General features: G+C 35.1%; 1 protein-coding gene across 1 annotated transcript in view; it reads left to right on the forward strand.

Moving 5' to 3' along the window:
• Nucleotides 1-24,943, forward strand: part of SEMA3D (semaphorin 3D) — a 150,852-nt gene that overhangs the window by 52,870 nt on the left and 73,039 nt on the right. Inside the window, exons 3-5 of the mRNA XM_075208692.1 lie at nt 14,173-14,336; nt 23,166-23,228; nt 24,728-24,847. Coding sequence (XP_075064793.1) covers nt 14,173-14,336; nt 23,166-23,228; nt 24,728-24,847 — 347 coding nt within the window. The remainder of the gene's footprint in view (nt 1-14,172; nt 14,337-23,165; nt 23,229-24,727; nt 24,848-24,943) is intronic.

The following is a 24,943-nucleotide window of genomic DNA, read 5'->3' on the forward strand; positions in this document are numbered from 1 at the left end:
ACATCATCAACTACTTGGAAAGTCTATTGCAAATCTGTAAATACTCATGACACATCTCAAAGTTTATTAAGGAAAATGTATGTAAACATATACTCATTTCCAAACTTTAGTTTACGGTTTAAATAGCTTTACATGGTTAAAATGTTTTGCACAATTGCCATAATCAGCTTATTTGTTAATAAACACAAGTTGTTTAAAACTGTAAATGTGTGCCAAATAAAACAGTCGGGGCTAATTGCATTTCTAAAATATCAGTGCTGTTTCAAGGGACTGCACTGTCTGTTCTTCCACTATTTGTTGGTCTCCATTACTGGAATGAAAGAAGGTCAATCATAACTGTTCAAAGATTAAGCATTTACTGAAATATGTTTTCCAAATGGGAAAGGTCAATTAACATTTTATAAGCATGGAACATTTCCTTTAAGCATGTTTTTATAACTCAAAAAGCCAAACAAGTTACGTAGCTCTTCTGTAAGGCTCAGCTATAAAAATTGATTCATGAATGTATATAAATCTACTGTAGGTTGAATTAATGTCTTTGTAAGACAGCGTTATTTTAAATTACCATACGTTTTAATTCAACGCAACATTAAATCAATAATTTTTAGATTTCTGGTTGCTTGTATCATGATGTCTTTGTTCTCTTCTAAAGAACTTGGCTCTTTTTTTCCACTTCTTTGTGGAACATATTTTAACTAAATAAACATCCAACATTACTCTGATATTAAAAATCTAACTCATAATACTCCAGTATTAACAAAGTATATGCCATGTGACACTATTAACTCAGATAATGTATCCCAGATAGGCAAGACTTATATGTTGCTGAACTATACAGTTGATCAAAGCAACAAGACCTGCAAGCTTTTGTTTCAGTTGTTCCTGTTTAGGTTTTAATGTATGAATTTATTCTTTTGCTTAACTCAGGCCTGTCCAACCTGCGGCCCTCCAGGTGTTGTGAAACTACATGCTTTGCCAGTAGAAAACCAGTAGATAGCTGGAAGGGCATGCTGGGACTTGTAGTTTCACAACATCTGGAGGGCCGCAGGTTGGACAGGCCTGGCTTAACTTATCAAGGATTGGAAACAGATAGTGATTATATATATATGTGTGTATGGAACCATCCCCACATACAGATATATGTATCCGGCACTGAGCTGGTCATTGAAAACAAATGCTCTAGTTATGTCGCAGCTGTTATAAAAGGACCCACTATCACTGGAAAAGAAATTTAGGCTATACAGCGCTGTCCACAGCTCAAATAATATAATAATCAATGTAAAAAATATATATCTTAATGTATTCTCTCAATTTAGAAAAATCTTTATACAAATAATGAATAATGAAAATTATGTTAAAAAATTAATTCAAATTTGGCACAGTAACGAAACAGAATAAAAACAGCATGGTTCTCTATATAAATATACAAATTTATTGAACAAAATAAATAAAAACTAAACCAAAGTAGATGATATTATTGACAAATGATAATACTAGAACAAAAAACAAATATAAGCACTATGCTGCTGATGACCAATAATGAAACTGGGAACCTATATCTTACAATCGATAAAATACAGGTGCTGCAACTACATATAGTCCACAATATGTGATTAAAGATATTACCCACATTGTGCAGATTGAAGAGCTCTCACATCCTTACATCAAAGGTAATAGATTTAATTAAAAACAATAGTATCTGAGCTTATCAGGATAATTAGTTGAATCCTTCAATAAGAAGGAAGGCAGAGAGTTCCCTTCACCTCTTGCCATGGGTGAAAGGAGGGCAAAGGTCCCCGACTATATGCAAGGGAACACAGAAGCACCTGTTAGGGACAAAGTCTTTGATATTCAAAAATATTAGCAAATATAAAGCTATTAAATGCACAAAAGTTCCTATTAAAACAAATAGCAATCACTGAACTAGTCATTACTAAAGCAAAATAAAACTGTTGAGAGGATGTGGTACAGGAATTGCAGGAATGGATAGATAGACCTCTTTGCAATGGTGTAATGCATATGAAAAGCTTAGTGCCCACTTGTAAACATTCATTTTTATATACTTTCAGCCTTTATCCCCAAAAGTCTCTTGCAATGCAACACACTGGTACATTAGGCTGGGTTTATACTACAGCGGGGGTTGCCTACCAGTCACAGACCAAGAGCCAAAAAATATGTATAGCTACCGCAAAGAGCCAACATTAACTTTTATATGTGTGTGCATATACATATACCCAGTATAAACATGCGCATACATACCTTACACACATGCACTGAAATGTAAATTTACAATCTCTTGCTAAGCGAAAAAGAAAATATCCAACACCTTGCCAAAATGTTCAGAATAATGATCAAATCAGCACAAATCTGCACTGCACAGCTCTTACCTTGCTGCTGTGTGCAGCGGAGGAGGGTTCAAAGGATTACTTATAGTCTCTTCACTGTAGCTCACACTGCAACTGCATCCACAATACGTCAGATGTCTTAACGTGCTCCTCTGACTTCTTTACATACTGATCAGATCTCCCCATATGCCCCTTAAGTGCCATCAGGCCTCCCCACATGCCTGTTACATGACTATCAGATGTCCCTTACATGCCTATTACATCTCCCCAAATACTATTATACCTTACCACATGCCCCTTAAATGCCATCAGACCTCCTCATATGCCCCTTTAATTCCAAGAGACCTCCCTACACGCTCCTTACCAGCCCATCATTTCTCCCCCCAGCCATCAGGCATCCCAATATGCCTCTTACATGCCATCAGACCTCCCTTCATGCCCCTTACATGCCATCAGACCTCCCCACATGTCATCAGATCTACCCAAATGCAATTACATCTCCTTACATGCCTATCAGCCTCTTCACATGCCATCAGATCTCACATGCTCCTTACTTACCTTTTCCACCTCCCACCTTTAGTTGTTGGAGCCTGCGCAGATGAAGGAGAAATAGCATAATATACACTCTCCTCCTTCCCTGATTTGATTGCCTGCCCCTGTCAGCGCCTGGAACACTATACTTTGTTGAGGCTCCTGGCCAGGAGCCACATTTCAAAGCTCAAAGAGCCCCTGGTTGTCCACCGCTGCACTACTGTGTTTTCAGCTGATTATTAGGTCAGTCACATGATAAACAACCATTAGGCCCGATATCGCATTATTGTGTATGCTGTATTGATGAACGGTTATCGTTCCAAAGCACTTCATATTGTTTCATTTGATTTTTAAACCGGACCAAAAATCTTGTTGAATGATGGAACAATGTCGTTGCAATTCTGCAGTGTGTATGCACTCATGCCTGCTAGTGTCCATAGATCTCTAAGGAGTGTGCAGAGTCACAACCTTTTCAGCCGATGGTTATGACAGATGAGGAGCATAAATCTGATGGTAGATTGTGTAAAATGTGTTTAGTGTGTACACATGAATCGGCATGCTGATCTGGACTTTTTTTTTTTTTTAAATTGTTGGTAAAATCATTAAGGATATCGCATCTGGAGAAATTTTGCACAGTGTGTACCCAGTCCTACTCATCATGTGTCGAAAGTTTAGTTCTAGTCTTGTTTAGGTATTTTGGATTTGTATACAAGAAAAAAAAGGTTTAAGCGATATGTTTTATGCCTGATGATCGCAAGCTGAGAAACAGGATCTAACGTTGGCATCTAAATTGAACCGGTTCAACTATTAAGCACTGTGGCAGAACAGTCAGATCCCCTGGGGACTGTTTGCCCGGTGTGCAGGGCACGACAAACACATTCATACAACAAGCAGAATTTCTGGCATGACTGAAGATCCAAACAACTTTAAAAAGGTTATTGTTGGTAAATTTGCTTGTCTACAAATGAGGTAATATTAGGGCAGTTAGAAAGTTTGTCAGTTTGCTGATGTTGCCAACACAAACAGTGTGTGTGGCAATCTTACATGCATTATACTTTAAATCTGCTGACTGTATCATGTTTATGTGCTGTTCCTTGTCCCCAATCCATGACTAACACAAAAACAACTCTCTGTGGCAATTGTCTTTCAGAGAAACCGGGCAAAGACATTTATTTATATTGATGTACAGTATCAGCATACATGTCTATGATATCAATTTATCTCTCTACATGGGATTAGATGCATTCCTCCATACCATGTATGCAACTCAACCTGATCACACATGGGGGTAAATGTGTCAAGCTGAGAGTTTCCCGGCGGGTTTGAAAAGTGGAGATGTTGCCTAAAGCAACCAATCAGATTCTAGCTATCATTTTGTAGAATGTACAAAATAAATGATAGCTAGAATCTGATTGGTTTTTCAAACCCGCTGGAAAACTCTCAGCTTGAAACATTTACCCCATGATGTTATCAGAAAGTCTGCATATTATACTTGATATTTGACAGATCCATGTTGCTCACATCTGTCAGCTTTCTGAATCTCACTTTCCGAGTATCAATTACAGCAAGTAACAGCACAGCTGGGAACAAACAAATGGCTGACATAATGATTTTAGTTTACATTAAAACAATGCTAAATCATTTTGCTTATTGTTTACTTGTAAATGCCCTAAACTTTGTTCTGTCATGTAAATGTTTATGGATTGCAAAATGTTTCAATAGAAAATGTTACCATTCTGTAGAGAAGATCATGTTTGAGCATCAGTTCAGAACATTTTATTATTTTACCAAAACCACAGATATATGCTTTCATTACTCCCAATAAATACTTCCAGTTCATTATTTATAGGTTTAAACAGTCATACCGAGTTCCTTGTAGAATACATATCACAGCTCTCTTATGTTTATGTTTATTTATGTCACCAGTTCCCAAGAAGCTATGATATGTACCACCTGCCCACAGCCATGTTCTGATTTAGACAACCACAAAATGTGACCATGTATTTGAAACTGAGCAGGATTAATGCATATTTCCTTGGATATGTTCTTTAAGAGCCCATGTTAAATACTGTACCTCCGGCTATTCCTCTTTTGAAAGTCTTTTTTTGTATATGACAAAACCTAATATCCCTCTTTTATTCTCTATTGTCCATTTTTGGGCCTACGTTACAGAATTGTTTTCATGCATTTATCACTTCACTGGCTGCCAAATATGATTATTGGTCTCTTAAATTCAACAAAGGTTTACCGACTAAGAGATTTATTATTTGTTTCAGCATGTTGTAATATTAGGCCTTTTACTGTGGTTAGAAGATACCGCGAACTGTGAGATATTCCATTTCTCCCATAAATAATAGTAGGATGGGAGACCTGACTTTACTTATTAAGATATTAAACTTTCCAAGATAATAGGAATGTGGTATACTGCAGCCAAACATAGGCTATTAGATAAAGCAAGCATTTCAGCCTCTTGTGAAGCACAGTAAACATTCCCTTTAGCAGTTTAGATTGGAATTTGTAGGCAATATTTCACAATTAATTATTAAATTAATTGTATATTACATAGCTATACAATATAAATAATATGTCGTAAAATATCATTCTGAATAAATATCTGAAAATGTCAACATTGTCTAAGGATTTGTGAGCTTTGTTCATCTACTTAACTTCTGATCATTAAAGACAACCTCTTTGTTTTATTATTTAACGAAAAGTGAGAAACAGATTAAAACTTTTACATTCAGTTATCTAATAAAGAAGTGCAACATATTTCCATCCCACTCGATGGAAAACATATATGCACATAGGACATGGTATGTAAATACATACAAAGTCTGTATCTGGAGCTCACAGCAAACCTTGAAAATGCTCACAAGTCACCCCCCCCCCCCCCCCCCCAACCATTTTTTTTTTAAAAAAAAAGCTTTTTATTTATAACAACAGGAAATACAGAATATAAGCTGCATAAACACAGTTGCATATCAGAAATTCAGCAATATAAAACTTTCAAATAAGGACTTTATATCTATAATAATACTGACATTGACATTCTGGAAAGTACAGTTATATGTCCTACATTCAAACGCCCCCATTTAGTATAATATATGTTAAAATAGTTGCACAATAGATGTTATAATGTCCCAGTGAATATTAGGGCACATTCTTAGTGATTGCCACTGCTATCCAGTTCTATTATACTAATTAATCCAATATAGAAACAGCTAGGACATTTTAACATTGAGGTTGAGGGGACAGGAAAAAGCCCTGTGTGGATTTATCTAATCTAGGGGAAACCAATTGAACATATAGTAACTTCACTCAAGTTCCCTTTAATTTTCCTTTGACCCAACTTAGATATACCTGACTTCATCTATCCTGTTGCCCACAGCCATATCCTGCTCATAGCTTGATAGTGTGAGCAACATGCCCCTGTACCTTTGTACAAAATTATGGAAGTCAAAATATAGACATTCTCCAGAAATGTGGATTTTAAGGGCTAATTGCCTTAGAAATATCTGTTAAGCCAGCTCTACCATTAACTTGTTTCTTATTGTGCAGAAATGAAAGGGACCTGGTTTCCCCACAGTAGTTTAAGGAATCCTGAAATGTACTCTCCGGCAGGTGAAGGCTTAACGATAAATCCAGTGTGAGCTCCAACTGAACGCCAAGATGACTAGACTGATGTGATTTCACTCCACATACACATGTATTATATGACAGACACTACAATTACCATTGGCCAGTACTGTGATCAATTGAAGTGCTCATTTTCCACATTCGGCAAAAGTGTAGCTTAATTCCATACTATTTTCTGCTTTCTCAGCTGCTTCAAATGAATTACTTATTATATGTCCAGGTGGTCTTATTAATTGTAGGAAAATATTTTTCTACAGTTAAGTAGACCTTTCCTGCATAAATCTCAAATTGCAATCAAATATTATTTACCCATACTTTACATTTTCAGTTTATTTCAACACATTTAAACCACCAGTCTTTGTTATGTACAATTTGACATGATATTTTGACAGAATGTAACATTACTAAAAAAATGTGGTTATATAACAAACTTCACTAGATTATTTACGTGCATGAAAAAATTATACTTGGGAAATTCACTGCCCATTGAAAACTAGAGAACTGTCTTAATAGCTTTTTCGTGCACAGATAAAAACAAGTTATATTTCTGTTTTCTTTCAATGCTTTCTTCCATGGAATTTCGGCAGCTTGTTTGGTGGGCAGTTCTTCATTAGAAGTGCACAAGCTCTTTAACTTCTTACAGTTTTTATTAGAAAAATATTATTATTAAATTATTAATGCAATTATTCATGAGATGAGTGTGTTTTGCCACCCGCACAGATTACATATGTGCTGTATGGGACCAAGAAAAGCCTATATGTGTTTATTGAGATCAATTTATCCTACATAAAATTGTAATAATTAAATATATAAAATCTAACATTTTATTTATATCTATTTTTATATTATATATAAATAAATTCTCACATTCCCATGATTTTATGTACACCAGCAGGGGCAGGCTGGGCTGGGGGACAAGGGGGCATCTGCCCCCCAGGCCGGTCCCAGAGTGGGCTACATTGGGCTGGGTCACTGGGCCACCTGCATTTTTTTCCCTTTAAAATAGACTGCTGAATCGAATCTTATCCCCCAATACAAAATTTGCCAGCCCTCCCCTGTACACCAGTCAGTATTTGCTAAATGATGTACTCTGCCAAGGCACTGACAGTCCTCAGAAGGTCAAAATAAGTGCTGAAATATTCATAGGTTAGGATATCAAACTCCTATGACTGTGTTCATCTCTTTTATATTTATAATTTAAGGTAGACTTGCAACAAGTCAAGGGAGGAGCAGGAAACTTCCAGGCCCCATAGCATATTTTTGGGAGGTGACACATGTCCAGTACCTTCATAGACTTAGGACAAGATTTACTCAACTGCGGGTTTGAAAAAGTGAAGATAGCCTATAGCAACCAATCAGATTCTAGCTGTCATTTATTTAGTACAATCTACAAAATGACAGCTAGAATCTGATTGGTTGCTATAGGCACCATCTCCACTTTTTTAAACCCGCAGTTTAGTAAATACACCCCTTAGGTTCTATTCTTCTATGCATGTTCAGTGAAGCCTAGCTACCGTTCCGCCACTGCAGGATGTGCACTATTTTCAGTGTGTATAAATAATTTCTACTGTGCAATAATATTACATCTTTTAGGCAAACAGAAGATAAATGCATGATGATCCTTTAAGCAGATGAGTTATGTATAAAATGTTTTACTTACAAATTAAACATTAATTTTATCATTATTACATTGTTCCACACTGATCATTTGTTTTGTTTATTGTTCTTTTGCAAACTTGCCCTTACTGTCTTGCTACAAAATTAAGTCACTTGTTATGTTTTTATTAAATGTGAACTCAACAGAAATAAACATAGCATCCTAAAGTCTAAACAGTTGATTGTGCAGCTGTTATATCCATTAATTAAACCTATATTCAAATTTATATAACAGGAGTGTTTGGCCAGTCCTGGGTTATCTTAAAGGCATAAAAATTAAACGAGATTCTGCAATGCTAATATTGTGCTATTGAGCTATCTCACTCTATGTAATCTTTAAATTTTTTAATAGACTTGTGTCACCTCCAAACTGAGTTATTAAACTGTACCATGTATTCAGTAAAGCAGTTCTGGAACAGATTATTATCCTTAAATGATAAAACGCCAATTTACTCATCAGCGCCGTACAATAATTTTCTTTTCCACCTACTCTATTTAGCATGGTGGTGACCATGACCCTATTAAGCCCCAAAAGTATCACTGCTGAAAATTAGGAGACAGGGCTCACAGACCTTGCAGATCTGGATATAGGGAAGCCTGGGAGAAAGATGCTTGGAGGGCACTGGAACTGATGTACCACACCTTGATATACACTATTGTATAAGGATTTTTTTTAGTTATGCTGCTTATTCAATGCTTCAACTTCAATAAATGTTCTTAAAATAGGAGTGTTAGTTTCCTACTAGGATTGAACTTTCTATGGTTTATACAGTACCTTGGAACTAATTATCATGCAATGAAGGACACGTATGTGTATATATATATATATGTATATAGATATATATATATATATATATATATATATATATAAATATATATATATATATATATATATATATATATATATTATATATATATATATATATATATATATATTATATATATATATTTATATATATATATATATATATTTATATATATATATATATATATATATATATATATATATATATATATATATATACATACATGTGTGTGTGTGTATATGTATATGTATATATATATATATATATATATATATATATATATATATATATATATATATATTTTTATATAAATATAAAATCATGTTTTCTTCATTGCATGCATTGCATGACAATAAGTTCCAACTCACTAACTCTGCCTGCTAGATACAGCTATTTCATCTACATAGAAACTGGTAAAATTTGCCAAAAGATTTCTGCAGGTGATGTTTTGACTAAGTCATGTACATGTGATATACATAAATTACAGAACTTTCAACTAACTGTGTTCATACTGGAAACAGTGCTCTAAGGCCACAGAAAATAAATGAGTTAACTTGAAACATTTGTGCAAGAAAGTAAGGTTCATCTAGTGCTAGTAAGACTTGCTACTTTGTAAAATAAACTGCTAATTAATCCTCTAAAGTCTTTTAAAAATAATCTTATTTTCACACATTGTGGATTTTTTTTCAATTGCACTCATATAATCCTCTAGTATGTACATAGTTCTAAAATACTATACTTTGTCTGTCTAATAGAAATGTTTTGTCATTATGCATACTTATACAAACGAGAAAATAGAAGACAATTTAACAGCAACAATTAATTTCTATATTTGACACACACTCCTATATACAGATCATTATTTAAAGTTTTAAATACAGTAGTGTTGTTTTCCAGGTCTATTTTTATCTAGTTTTTGAACATTTGTCCAAGTGAGAAATAAACAACATGTTTTCAAATGAACAGATAAACACTGATTCTATGTACATATGAGAAACCAAAATTTTAATCTGGAATTAAACATCAAAGATCCAAAGAGCATATCCATTTCCATGTTCCTCTAAGAATTAACTCTGTTTAATGTATTTCTGTTTTCTAAAATAACTTTGATCATCCTTTAATCTTTGATAAATTTTAACAGCTGAAACCCAGATGAAAAAAATACTTTATATACTTTGCCAATCTTTCTATTTTCTATACATATTGATTTGTCATTAATCTGTGCTTCATTAGCTGTGTCTGAAAATCTAAGAAGGAAGGCTTTCTTTTGACCTAATAAATACCTTATGGCCCTGGATCTGTTTAAAACATATGTCATTAAAATGTGCAAAGTATAGCTAACATATTTCTTATGAAATATTAATCAGCAATCCAAGGATTTTAGATTTTAGTTTTTCAATTATAAACCTCAAGGACTTGTGAACTGTGATTTAAATGTAGAATAAATAAATGATGAAGAACTAATTAGCCGAAATGTACAGAACATGGTCACATTTTTGTTAACTAAGCTTAAACATACTTGCCAACTCTCCCGGAATGTCCGGGAGACTCCCGCATTTTGCGAGAGTCTCCCGGACTCCCGGGCGAGTGTGGCAATCTCCCGAATTCTGACCATTACACTAGGAAGTGCCCCACTTCCTAGTGAAGTGGGCAGAATTAGATCCCAAACGCTGCGATTTCTGGTGAATCGCGGCACTTTGCCCCGCCCCCGCTTTCAAATGACGCAGGGCCAAAATGTCTGGCTCCCGGAAGGGAGCTGAAGAAAGTGGGCAAGTATGAGCTTATATTTAGATTTCAGGTGTTCAGGTCACTAGTTTCTAATATGGACTTTTTAATATTGACACTAAAGCTTATTTATAACCTGCAAAAATGTGTAAAGAGTAAAACTGTTACTACAAAGTGAAACCTACTACCACATTTGGACCACTAAATGTGAGAACAAAGCAGGGGCCTGGGAGAATGGAACGGCAGTGCCAGTCCCTTTTTGCTATGGGATCTATTAATGCAGTTTTCTGCTTCTGCTCCCAAAGCAAAAAAAAAAAACAAATTAAAAAGAAACAAAGACTTTGCCATTTTTTGTCCTTTCCTGTATATAATGCCCATGAAATAAAAATATATTTAACTCAAATGGTTACCAATAGAACGTTTTAATAAAATAAAGCAAAAAATGTAATTCACTTGAACCCTCGAGCTGACATAGGCCCCTGTGTGGCCTCACTAGCAAATGGCCTTCTTGCACAAATGCACAGTTCGACCTGTTCTAGAAATGAGTAATTGCCATATTTTCTCTCCATGTTTTAGCATGGACTTGACCGGGCTTTTAGTGATATTTAAAGTAATTGAAATCTTTTTATTTAATTTCACTGATTGATGCTTTTCAAACCCTTTTTAAATGTGCTTTGAATGTGTTTGACTGTAGAATCCCTGACAGACAGGTGTGTTTATTTTTAAATCAACCCTTTAAATGCACACAGATGGACCCCAATCAATTACTGATATGACCTTTACAGACAACTGATTGCACCAGGGTTTATTTAAGGGTACTAAGGAGTGAATAATTATGTAATCAGTTAGTGTCGGTTGATTTTTGTAATTACTTATGTACTTTAGAGATTTTTGTGCTTAGCTTATCAGTGGTAAGATTTACCAAATATATCCACTTTGATTCTATGATGTAAGAATGTGAAAAATGCTAAAGGGGTGAATACTTTACATTAATCAATATTTGCAAGGAAAGATGGGAAAGAGTGTTCTGGAGCTCACCCTCACCTGTATTTTTAATCCTGCCATCTGAAGAGCATACAAACATTGTTTTTTTGAAAGACCATCTGTACAAGTCTATATCATACTCCATTTTTCCTAGAGATGCTCGGAGAACCGAGCCCACCTGAACTTTGCAGATCCGAGTACCGAGCCGAGCCGAGCCAGCTCGTTACTTTTGCGTGCCCTTGGAATTGAAAACGAGATAAAACGTCATTGTTGTGTCATCAGATCTCTCGAGTTTTGGATTCTATAAGTACGGCCCTCCACAGAAATCTGGTGCCATTTCACAGAGAGACACAGAATGGGTAGCATGGTGCAGTTCACGGCAGAATCATATCTAAAACAGAAAGAGGAGGGGTGGCAGTTTTCTTAAAAGTCTCCAGTGACATTCTACTGAGTTATAGTTCACACAGAAACAGGAGAGGTCCCAGTGTTGTTGCCAGTCTACAGTCTATGTGGCATTGTTCCATTGCTAATTGTCATTGCTAAAATAGAAATAATAGAATAGAAATAATAGGGCTGTCATTGTTCTTCAAAATCTGCAGTCACATTGTACTGTGCTATCAAAATGGATTCACAGCAGTACACAGAAGACCAGGAGCACCAAGCAGCACCACTTTTCCTTTCAGGTACCACTGTGTGCCAATGTTACCTAGATGTTTTAGTAACAAAGAACAATGTTGTTTGCAGAAGTAATGTAAGCATGAATGTCTAAATAGACGTGTATATGTATTACTCAAACCTTCCACTTCGCTGCTGTTTCATCAGTATTGCACAAAGTGTTTGTAATCTGTCAAAGGTACCTAGCTATATTTAATTTTTTTGGGGATTGGGGCCGATTCTAAGGTCAGTGATGACCTTGCTTTTGCTGTGAATGTCAATGGCTGTTTAGTGCACTGTCTGGAACAAGATCTGATATACTCATGTCAGAGTGATTCAGCCAATTTTTGGACAGCTGGCGGATTTACCCTTCTGACGTTTGCTTTTCAATCATCCTTTCTCTTGTACGTCTAAACAATTCCCCTAGAGCAATGTTGTCTAGTTACTTGTGTGACTTTCATATTGTCATTAAACTATGCATGGAAAAGAGTAGGTATAGGAGCAAGACACAAATAACTACTATTGGTCTGTGTCAATTTTAATCTGTTACTTCACATGGCCATCAAGTTCAGTAGTTCACTTGTACATAATGTCAATTGTCTTTTTTCAGTAAATTTCTCTGAATGATATAATTGCAATTGGACTTCATCATGGACCCAATAGAAAAATCTGTGTTTTGCTAAAAAAAAAGTAAAGAAACAAACAAATGTACCATACTAATACATAGTCTCCTTTTGTATCATTTTACAATGTTTGTTAAAACAGACTTGCACATTTATTTGCTTACTTTGTTATTTATTTATATTTTGTTAAGTAATATTGGCTGACCTTCATATCCCTCTATCCACAGCTAACATTGGTAGTACTTATTGGAAACAAATGTATAAACCTAAGATTGCTCAATATATTGTTACGTGGGGCATGGAAGTTACTGGAATTATACAGATATTTGGCTGTTTCTGAGTTCTGAATTCAGATTAATTGTATTGTGGCGTTCTAGGGTCTGCTCAGAGCTGCACAATGTTCTTTTTTAAAGGACTCATTACACTTACACACAATAGAAGCTCCATTGTTTTGATGAACCCATAAATAATTTCAGAAAACTATTACATTGTTTATTTTCATTGGGAACAAGCTGTACAAATATACAGTTTTTTTAACTGGTTCCTGCTGTTTATTGGTTGGCACAAAAAAGGATCTGTGTAATTTCACCACCCAAAGGAGTCACCAAAATGATTTCAGATCCAGTTGCTCAACAATCCGGACTATAAAGCAGAATGTACTATGTGTGGCTAGCTTTCATCCTAATTTTTAATACTATTTTTTTTGCTTTCAAAAATAAAAAAAATCTTTGGTAAATAAAAGCATAAGGACACCAGAAGGACAAGCCAATATATTTAGTAGAGGTTAAAGGAAGCCTTATAATAAATTAAAAATGTGTGAAAATGGAAAGATTGCAAACTCTTAATGACCCTGCAATGAGTTTTAGCTGCTGTTAGTGGGAGTATTCAGGAGACAAGGAGTTTGAGCGATTTATATGAAATGTACCATAGTTTGTTAAAGGGCCCAGATGCTTATGGTGTTTGCATAGTAATGATAAAGCCTTACCCTCTAGAAAAATACTTTAAGTAATTATGTTTTATTCCACTTACACTGTTTTGAGATGCATACAGTAGCAGGATTGGGATTTCTTAATACATTGGAGTTGGCAGAATGAATAAGTTATTTGGTTATCTGAACTGTAACCTTCATGCTGGCTTAACATATTTATAAGGGATACAAGTGACTCATAAGTAAACATTTTCATTCTAAAGATTGCATTCCTTTTCCCATAGACCTACTCCTGTCAAACAGCTGTATCCCATTCTTGGACTCAACGGCTGAGAGCTTGGGTTTTCAAACCCTATTGCTTGATGAAGAGAGGGGTCAACTTCTTCTTGGAGCAAAGGATCACATCTATATGCTCAATCTGGTCGATTTAAACAAAAATATGAGAAAGGTCAGTCTGTTTTAAACAATGGTGTTTTGATAAATGTCTTTTCAAACAATTTTCCTACATTGCAATTACTCCCCTCGGAACACCTTCAATGGCTTAGGTCTGTTATACCTACTTTATGTACACAAAAGGACAGAGACCCTTTTCTCATTAGATGCGAACACAAAAATGTTATAATATAGACCGTGCTTCTCCACATCATAGATATTTGGCTACCTTCTGTTGAATTCAGACTCTTCAGTAGTAAGAAGAAGAAAACACCTATGTATTGTGCATAGGAACATCATGGAAACTGTACTTTTTAATTTTGCTTGTTTTTCCATATGCAGTGTCCATAAATTACACATTTTTATTTTACTGTGTTGCTAAAATAAAGTATCACCTGTCTTAAAAATAAAAACAAAATATAAGACTTAATTGAGTAGAGTAAAAAATATCTTAAAAATATTCCGGGTGATATTAACCTATGCAAAAATAAAAATGAGTCCTCCTGTCATGAAGGGGTTACACAGAAAATGAGCACATTCATGTACAGTAGTTTATTATAGCCTGTATGTTATTATGCTAAATGATATAACTAAAACAAATGAAGTGTTTATCTTTGAATACAATTGTCCAGTATGCAATCTGTCACATCTATTTGTTGACACTTCTTTGACATCTTGGAAACTCTAGGAGAGAATCCCTCTGTCTTTGTATTACCCGGGGATAATGAAGAAGCCTCTGTGTGTCTGTTTTACAGGCTTACATTCTACAAGTTGCTAAAAAAAACTTTTCAAAAGTTTGTTGATTCAGACACAAGGGCATAACCAGTGATGCTACAGCAAGCTAGGTCACATTGCATATTGTTTTACATAGTTATTTAGTCATTGTCTAATAGGATGTAACATTTACTGTGTGTAGTGGAGTGAGTGAAAATTTTTTTTTTATTTTAAACAAAGATGCACAGAAACATGAGGGTAGCTCATACTTGCCAACATTTTTTTTTCTTTTTCCGGGAGATGCCGGCTGGGACGTGGGCGTGTAGGGGGCGGGGCTGCGAAATCGCGTCATTTTGGCCCCGCCCCGTGACGGAATGACGCAAATCGCGTCATTTTACAGTGGGGGCGGGGCTAAACGCCGCGATTCCGGGTGAATCGCGGCGTTTAAACTAAATTTTTCCCCCTTCCTATCAGGGAGATTGCCACACTCGTCCGGGAGACTCTCGCAAAATGCGGGAGTCTCCCGGACAATCCGGGAGAGTTGGCAAGTATGGGGTAGCTTGATCGGAACAGAATATTTGATTTTACCTTAAAGCCATAGACTTGCACAAAGGGTGTTTTAAGATGTACTCAGGATCATCCTAATTTTCTGCCCTGCACCCTTTTATCTATTGTTATAATGAACTGAGCAGTGGAGCAGAGACCTCTGTAATGAGTTTTCAGCCCTGACTGCCAACGCCAGTATCAAATTGATGCCACAGAATGCCGTGAGCATGGCTTACATTCTCCACAGCCAAATGTAAACTTGCTCACAGGGTTTAATGAAGGATGATGATGAAAGTGAGTTAATGATGGGGGATGAGGGCTTAAAGATTGATGGATGAATGTTCACCTTTTAAAAAAAAAAAAAAATGTCTTGGGTGCACACCCTAATGAAATGTGCTGCACATAACTATGCTTAAAATCTAACATTTAGAATATTTAAGCTTAGTTGTCCTTTAAGGTTTTATCTTGAAATGAGTATATATTTTACAACAAAACTTTTGAAACTAGAGACTCTGGGCTTCATTTAGCGTTGGACATATTTTGCACTCCAAAGGTGCGTTGAACAATTTTGATGCAAAAGATACACCCAGCTCAAAACATAGCAGTATTTCTATGTCAGGCTTTTGCATTTTGTTATGCATGCACAGTAGAAATGCGTATATATTTATGCTACAACAATTGATGTAAGTCCAGCTTTAAATGACACCCTTTGTGTCCTCTCAGTCAATACAATAGAGTCTAACGCTTTACTCATACTTGCCTACTTTCGGCAAGTACATGCCGGGAGAGGGGCGTGACTAGAGGGTGGGAGGGGGCGGCCAAACGTGTCATTTTGGCCCTGCCCCCGCAACGGAAATTCCGTTTTGTGACGGGGGGGGCGGAGTCAAAATGATGCGATTCACCGCAAATCGCGCCCTTTTCTCCAGGCAATTGCAGGATGCGGGAGACTTGCCTGCTCTCCCGGGAGTCCGTGAGACCGATACGAATTTTGGGAGTCTCCGGACATTCCGGGAGAGTTGTCAAGTATGGTTTTACTGTTTTTTTGCATGATCCTTGGAAAACCACCTTGCAAAGAAGTAAATGGTCTCATATCTTGTGTCCTTTACAGAGATGTGCTAAGTGATCACAAAGCTAAATTATGACATATTAAAGAGGCCCAAACGGGGATTTGTGTTTTCTGGCTTTCTGTTAAATAATAGACACCAATATTATCGAGAGTGGTAGAAGAACAATCTATTTCTGTTTCACAAATCCTTTCTTTTCTTACTTTCACAAAAATAAAATAGAAAACTCATTACATATGAAATGTTTCATTCATCTCCAGTCCTGTGGTAAATACCAGTCTGTCCGTTTAGTTTATCACAAGTGCTGGGAACTAAAATACTATTCAGAAATGTAATCTTGTTTGCCAGTGGGGAAAAGCAGTGTCATGTGTGAATAGCACTAGCAGGACATCTGCCTCCAGCTATTTTCAGTTGTTCTATATCTGGACCTTGGTAAATCCAGTGCTGTGTTCCATTTGTACTCTATTAAATATAGACATGTCCCTTCTGGATTAAGTATGCTTATAGGGCTTATTGTTGAAATATTGCATCCAGCAGTCTTCCTACCTATTATAAATGGTATTGATCTGCATTACCTCCGAAGTAAGTTTATATTGTTTAAAGGACAGAAGTAATGGAAAATAAACTGGTACATTTTAATGATAATTATTTTGCCTAGTGCAAGCTTAGAAACGAAAATCAAAGCAGGTATCATAAAATGTATCTTGATTACAAAGCCAGTTAAATATATAATGCCAAAATGAACTAAAATAATTATGTAACTTTTTACAGTTATTACAATATGAAGTGTACAATTTTTAGAGTACCTCCAGGCCAGTCCAAACCTGATGTCTCAGCTATAAAAAAAAAAAACAGATTTTTACCCTGTAAGTGTTCTTGTGTTTTTGACAACAGTTACCGTCTACTGTATATCCTTCTTCTTTAATTTGGCAGGAAGATGAAAACACCCTTTGTTGTCAATTGTTTTTCCCCCAGCCATATGACAGAATTGTAGTAAATGTAGAATACAACACACTATTCATAGTATTCTCCTGTCGTAATTCCCAGCAATAGCCCCAGGTTTTAAAGATTTGTCCCTGAAAATATTCTAATTATGCAATGCTGAGCGACCACACAATATTTTTTCTCCTTTTTGCGTATGTTAAATGCAATTATTGTTCCAAGCTTCTTATTCTGTGGGCTTTTTTACTTAATAGTTACTGAGTAGGAATATTTAACATGCAAAATGTATGTTATAAGTCAGTAATAATGATATAATGGGGACTTTAGTACTTCTGCTGTCCCGATTTTAGACCTTGAAAGAGGTAAGAAGTAGGTGGAGTTTCACCATAAAGTGAGCATTGCTGGTTGGAAAGTAAATGTGATTGGGTGGATTGAGGTGGAGTTTTCATGAATAAGGAGGATGTGGTTTGTGCAGATCTTGTATATGCAAGATGCTTATTTTGTCCTGATTTTGCCTGGATAGATATTGGGTGATATGACCACCAGCTTGAAATCCCCCCTCCCCATCCCCCCTCAATTTTATTAATATATTGAAGATTTTATAGTAATTATAGAAAGGAAAAAGTGACCTATGTACAGAACTGAGAAAGGGAATTTGGTTACAGGGGGCAAAATGGATGAGGGTTGACATGCATTAAACCATTAAGAGTACTGGATTACTGATGACGCCTGGAAGGATACGCAGTCAGCAGTCATTTTAGAAGCTGTGGTGCTTTTGATGCCAATGAAGCCTATAATAAGCTTGGTGCCTGGTGGAGTTTAATACTACTCCTTGGTGTTTCATAGCACAATGTGTTGTTTACGTTTGTATGCTTATATGTAAGTTGCCTAAACACTAATTAAACAGTCTCATACAACATAAGCAGACGTCATGAAATGTTTCCTATGACACTGAGTCGAACAAAGTGCTTTGCACACAGCTTGCCAAACACATGACAATTTTATTTTCCAGTGTACCTTAGAAAGCTTCACAAAAATTATTTTCACGTCAGTGTATTTGATTACGCATGGCAGCGATTCTTTATATTATACCTTATTGATTATTTGAATAGGCCTACTTACATAAAAACTAAAAACCCTTAATGGTGGTTTCAAATTCATGCCACAATTTCAAAAACGATGGTTTATCTAATATGTGATTTTAGTAAGCATATAGGTAAGCATGTGGTGTCTTGTGATATAGTAACTGTTTAGCTTTAAACTGCAATTTTGGATGGAAAAGGGAAAAAAATGGTTTTAAAATGCTGTCAACAAGAGCCTGCAAATTTGACCTGGGCCAAAAGATTGATTTTATCATGATGAATGGAATAGTTTTTTCACATGGGAAAAAAACGAATATATTGGGTGATCAGAATAAGTAACTATTCCACATTAGTGTACCTTCTTGGAACAGGCTGGTTTAAACCACTAGCTTGCCCTCAAGAAGCCTGGAAACTCAAGAGTGCTGGAATGGAGGAAGAAGGACAATTGATGGCAGTAAGTGATTATTATTTTGAAGGCCAGCAAAGAGAAAAGGTGGATTTTCATCTTTTGCACTAATTAGTGCAACCAGTGTTGCTCAATCACTGTAAATAGCACATATCTCACTGGACTTATCAGCTGTTACATTAAATCAAATATTTATAAACCTGACTATCCTGTGGGAGAAGGTGGCAGGTGACTTATCGTGACTTACAACCTTTTCATTCCTTACTATTATAACCTTTTCTGGATTGTGTTTGTTAGTGTTTATGTGGTCATTTTGTCATGCACCAGATTACAGTTAGTTTTTGAAAATGACATATTATTGGACATTCACAGTTGGTGGGCACAAGGAAAAATCAAATTTCACCTTTTGCTTTAAAAATAGAAATACCATTATTGTTATTAGCCTTCCGTTACTTACACAGTCTGTGGCTGGATGCTAAAAATAGATTTATGTAGAAAGAAGGAAAGAAATAATCAGTTCGTTGGTGCATTGAAACTACTTTCTTGGGCAAGTGTCTGTATAGTTAATTTATATTTCAAACCCACATCTACCATTTTGTTTATTGTGCATTTACACTGTTCAAGGTGCAAAGCTAAGATTACCTATTGATCTCACCAAACTCATTATACAGTCAGAATCTAGTTTTGTGTGCATCTGTACACCTATCTTTGGTAGTATAACTGGTTGCAAACACACTAATGGACATTCTCAGCTTTTCTCTTTGGAGAATAGGTTTTGTGAGCTAGATATTTTCACATCCTTTCTGTCCAGAAAAGTTTACATGTTTCACATCATATAATAATCTCTATGCAATATACTTTTTAGTCATTTTATAATGTGAGGTGAAATCAAAACATTATATAAAAATACATTGCAATACAATACATAGTAGTTAAATAAAACATTGTTGCCAGCTAGCATCAATAATGCATAGAGATAGCTAACAAACTGCACAGTCATTGATACAAACCCATAGCTCTATAATCAGTGGTGAGTGATTCCAATTAAATTAATTAAATCTAGCTTAAGAAATTTGACCTGGAAAGCGAGTCTCTCCAATTAGACCACACACCGATTAAATGAACCAGATTTGAGCCCATGTGCAAAAAGTACTTTAAATCAACTTAGCAAATATGTGCAGTATTATATTTATAATATCACAACTGATAAATAAAGATAACATAAAAATAATGCAAGAGTTTAAAAAAAGTAATAACTTTAAAAAACATTTAAATATGAATAATTGTTACATTAAAATTTGTACAACTGCAAATGCATTGAATGGAAAAAAAATAACTCACTTGCCAATTTTGTTGTATTGAAATATTTATGATAGCATCAATTTTCCAATCTCATTAGAGGACATTCTCTTGTACGCAGCTCAGCGGCTCTGCCGTTGTGATTTACTGTTAGTTTAATAAACAGCTGAGATGTCTTTTACTGTACGTCAGAGTCTTTGCCTTAATCTTTGATGGCCATAAAAGATAATTCTTCTTCTTTGTTATAAAACTTGGCTTGCAGTTAGCAAATCTTATAATGAAAAATGGTCTAGGGCTTTATACAAAATTATTTTTATCTTTTTGACTAGTTATGGCTTCTGAATGCTATTGTACTAGTCTGTTGCCAACTACATATTACATTTTAAATGTAACTTATACTTGAGCTAAAAAAATACATTGTTCATGGTGTTTAACTTTGTAAAGGCTATATGGAGCATTTCTAATCAAAATGTAATATTCACTGGTATCAATTGTAAGCCTATTTATGCATTCCCTTATACTGTTCTGTATTAACTTATGGGTTTGTATGACTTTATTTTTTGTTGGCTTACTGTTTGTAATGAATACAATAAAAAATGGTAGATTGCATGGTGTAATTGTGTAAATAAATAATAGGCACCGTTCTTTGCTATTCGAAGAAAAGGAGCCCATGTTAAGCTGATGGCATACTGACTAACAACATTGATTAGAAAAACTGGACAGATTAGGCCAAATCCCAGATCCACCTCAACCATACCCCTTCCCAGTGATTTTATACACCCCTTTAGCACTGCAAAACTCCTGGGGGTAAATGTACGAAAGTTCGGTTTTTTTCAACTCGCCGGAAATCGACGACTTTGCAGCTAAAATTTGCCTTTACAAGCCATCGCCGTTTTAAATTTTAGCTGCAAAGTCGCCGATTTCCGGCGAGTTGAAAAAACGGACTTTCATACATTTACCCCCTGGTTGGAGATATTCCTTGGCTGGGTACTGCTGCAGGATTAACGTTATGTAATGCCTGACACCATATGATGAAATCTGCTCTATGACAGTGTTAATGAGTAAAAGCTACAAACTACTTTGGTGCTATGCTAAATGACTTCTTACTGTACTGAGTGCATCTCAAAAGAAAGTCAACTTTCATACAGAAAATGAACATGAGCCTGGTCTGTTTAACAAGTGTTCTCATATCCATATTTCCACCCCCGCAACCCCCTGTTTCATTACCTTTTATACAGTTGAGCTTTCTCTGACACATTAATATTTAGAATTCACAATCACAATCAAGATTTTAGGCAAATAAATCATCAGATGATCCATAACAATCAGAAAGTGGATTACATTTCAATAATGTTATACTTGGATTGATAACTAGACATTGGCACAGATAATTCAGGAAACAGGTGTTCTTATTAAAAATCAGTTTCACAAAGGTCTGTCACAACAAATAATAGTAAATTTATAGCTTAGACTGGAAAATGACATTAGCACCCAATATAGAGTAGTGAATAAAGATGTAGATCAATCAGCAACTTTTTCTTAAAATAGAGTAACATTGTTTCAATATGTATGTTTTATCAACATGGAGGCAGCAGGTATTATTGTATTTTTCACAGGAAACCATTCATTGTTATATAATGACATAATATTTGCCACTAAGGGGTCTTTCTAATATCAAGTGGCAACAGAGCTCCACAATTTGCCAAGAAAATATCACCAGAGTAGAGGAGTGATACTTAACTCCCTGGCAATACTGGCTGGCAACAGTAAAAGTATTCTTATCAGTCTTCGGTAAATCTGGGCATGTATGACCTAGCTTGCCAGGTCACAAATGCGCAATGGAACCTGAAGCCCTGAAGCTTCCAATTTAACTAGTATATTAAATAAATAATAATAAGTAAAACAAATATGTAAAAAATACAAAAATGAAAATAATTTACAAAAGTTTTGGATTACAAAAATGCTTTATTTAAATAAATAAAACATTTTTTTTCATTCATATTCCCTGCTATTGCCATACTGAAATGACAATATTTCCTGCTATTGCCATACCGCCGTACTGTAATCCTTGTTAACTAGGCTTCCCAATTTTGCTTTCTGCAAGACTGTAACCCTTGATAGATAGGAAGATTGGGTCCTATTAACAGCAAATAGCACCTTCTTTCCCAGAGATAGAGCTTTTTTATTATAATAAATAGATTTGAAATTTAAAGTTTTTTGCAATCAATGGAAAAAAACTCTACACTTATAGCAGCAGATGAAACAATCAATAGTACAGCAATGTTGTAATAACACTGCTTGATATCTACGTCAGTATTGCTATGATACGTAAGCCCTTACTTCTCTATTTTCCAAAGATTCCCACAATACACTGATATGTACTTCTTGTGGAGCATTGTCTCCATATACTAGAATTAATCTCTACTCCTGTTGATGATGGCTTTACAGTAGTTTTCATTTACAGTAACTGCTAGCTTAGTTGTATTTACTATCACACGTACTGTAACAGTGATATTTTAAACAGATTACTGCTGAGCACCACTGCACTAATGCATTATATATAACAAACATACAGCCATGATTACGTCATTGGTTAGACAGTTGTATGTCGTAAAATGGGCAGTGTATTCATGTCCCTAGGGAAAACACGTCATCCTTCTTGGTCAAACATAAACTATAAATTAGTATTGAACTTTGTAACAAATAACAAAATCCATACATACAAAATGAACATTGATAAAGAAAGTTTAAATATGCATGAATATTCTAATGTATAATTTTAATGTTTTCAGATTCACTGGCCGGCGCCTAAAGAAAGAGTGGAATTTTGCAAACTCGCTGGAAAAGATACAGATGTGAGTGTATTACTAGTCAATGTCTCTAATTTACATAACCAGAAGTAAAATGAATGACTGTTTAAGAAAAAAAAAGGTACCTTTGTAATATAAAATGTAATGCTAGAACATAGTCACACAGTACAATAACACATAACAAACAGTTTTCTGTACTAGTTATCTGTTTGTGTGTACCTATTGGAATTTGTCCATCAAAACCTACTGGAAAGTGGATTATAAATAATAAAAATAATAATATTAATAATAATAGTGTTTACATTACATTGCATTGCTTTCTTTCAATATTGACAGCAGATAACATACTTTCATTATATCAGTATGATACACACATTGCTATTGTGGCAAATTCTAGAATTTATATAATAGCAGTTATGTCAGTACAAACAGGACCATCTACAAACTAATGTTTGTAAAGCAAAAGAGAACATGCTGATGCAGTACAACTTAATGTATAATATCAACATTATATACTTATTTTGCCTCATGATCTGCAATAATTTCTTATGTTTGTTATTTTTCTTCTTATCTGGCTATAGTATAGCATATGAAATAATGTAACTATGTACTACAATACATTATGGAGATATTAGATGTCAAGATTTAAGGTACACTCATGTAATGATTTAATTAATTTTAATCAAAAGGTCTTTCCACAGATGATGCCCCTGGGGCTTTGTTGAAGGGATTGCTGGGTATAGTGACTTTTTTTATCCCTGTCTAGGATGATAACTACACCCAAAATTATACATATAGTTTTGAGTTGAATTATGTGAGTGGAATGAATGGGAGCCCCAGTGGAAAGTGACTGTGATAATACTGCTAGAAATGTGAAAAACACGGCCTAGAGTAGGAGAGAAGCTCTTCTGCTGTGACCATTAAAGGGATCCACTAAATTGGAAGAAAGTGATCCTTTAATTATTATTGGTTCAAACTATCAAATGTGGAAATACATAATTCTTATCTTACCCTGATTATAGGCTATATGAGTATCACGAAAGACAGAATTATATCATGTATGGCAGAATTATATTATCATTATTATTATTATTATTATTATTATTATTATTATATTACTCTGGCAAGATAACTATGGAGACGCAGCCATCCAGCTAAATATTTAATATTGCGAACAATACATTTTCTCTACACAAAGCTTCTAATGCTAAGCATTCTGTCAAAATGTATAGCATAGCTGTGAAATGTGCAACAGATGTTTGAACACTAGTGGATATGTGTTAAATCAATATCTATAGGTTGTGCAACTTACAGTTGCGTGTGTATATGATCCTCTTGGGTTTTTTTGTTGTAAAATGTTGAAAAGGTGTGTTGGCGTGTTGCAGAACATTTTGGAAGTAGATAAAATAACTGAGAAATAATTGGTTAACAGAAATTCACCTAGGGAAATAGCAGTATAAGCACAATTCAAAGGTTTATTGTACAGTAACGTGCATTCCTGCATATAAACTAAATGTGAAAGTACTTCTCTCTCTTTATTTTAGGCTGAATGTGCAAATTTCATTAAAGTCCTTCATCACTACAATAAGACCCATGTATACACTTGTGGAACTGGAGCGTTCCATCCTCTCTGTGGGTATATAGAAGTTGGAAGCCCCAAAGAGGTAAGGTTATCTGTCTGTTAACATGCCATAACACTAAGATTTATCATCTATCACCTTCTCCGTGAAATGTTGCAACAAAAAATAATGATCTGACAA

Source organism: Mixophyes fleayi, chromosome 4, assembly GCF_038048845.1.
Source record: "Mixophyes fleayi isolate aMixFle1 chromosome 4, aMixFle1.hap1, whole genome shotgun sequence".
NCBI classification, from domain to species: Eukaryota; Metazoa; Chordata; class Amphibia; order Anura; family Limnodynastidae; genus Mixophyes; species Mixophyes fleayi.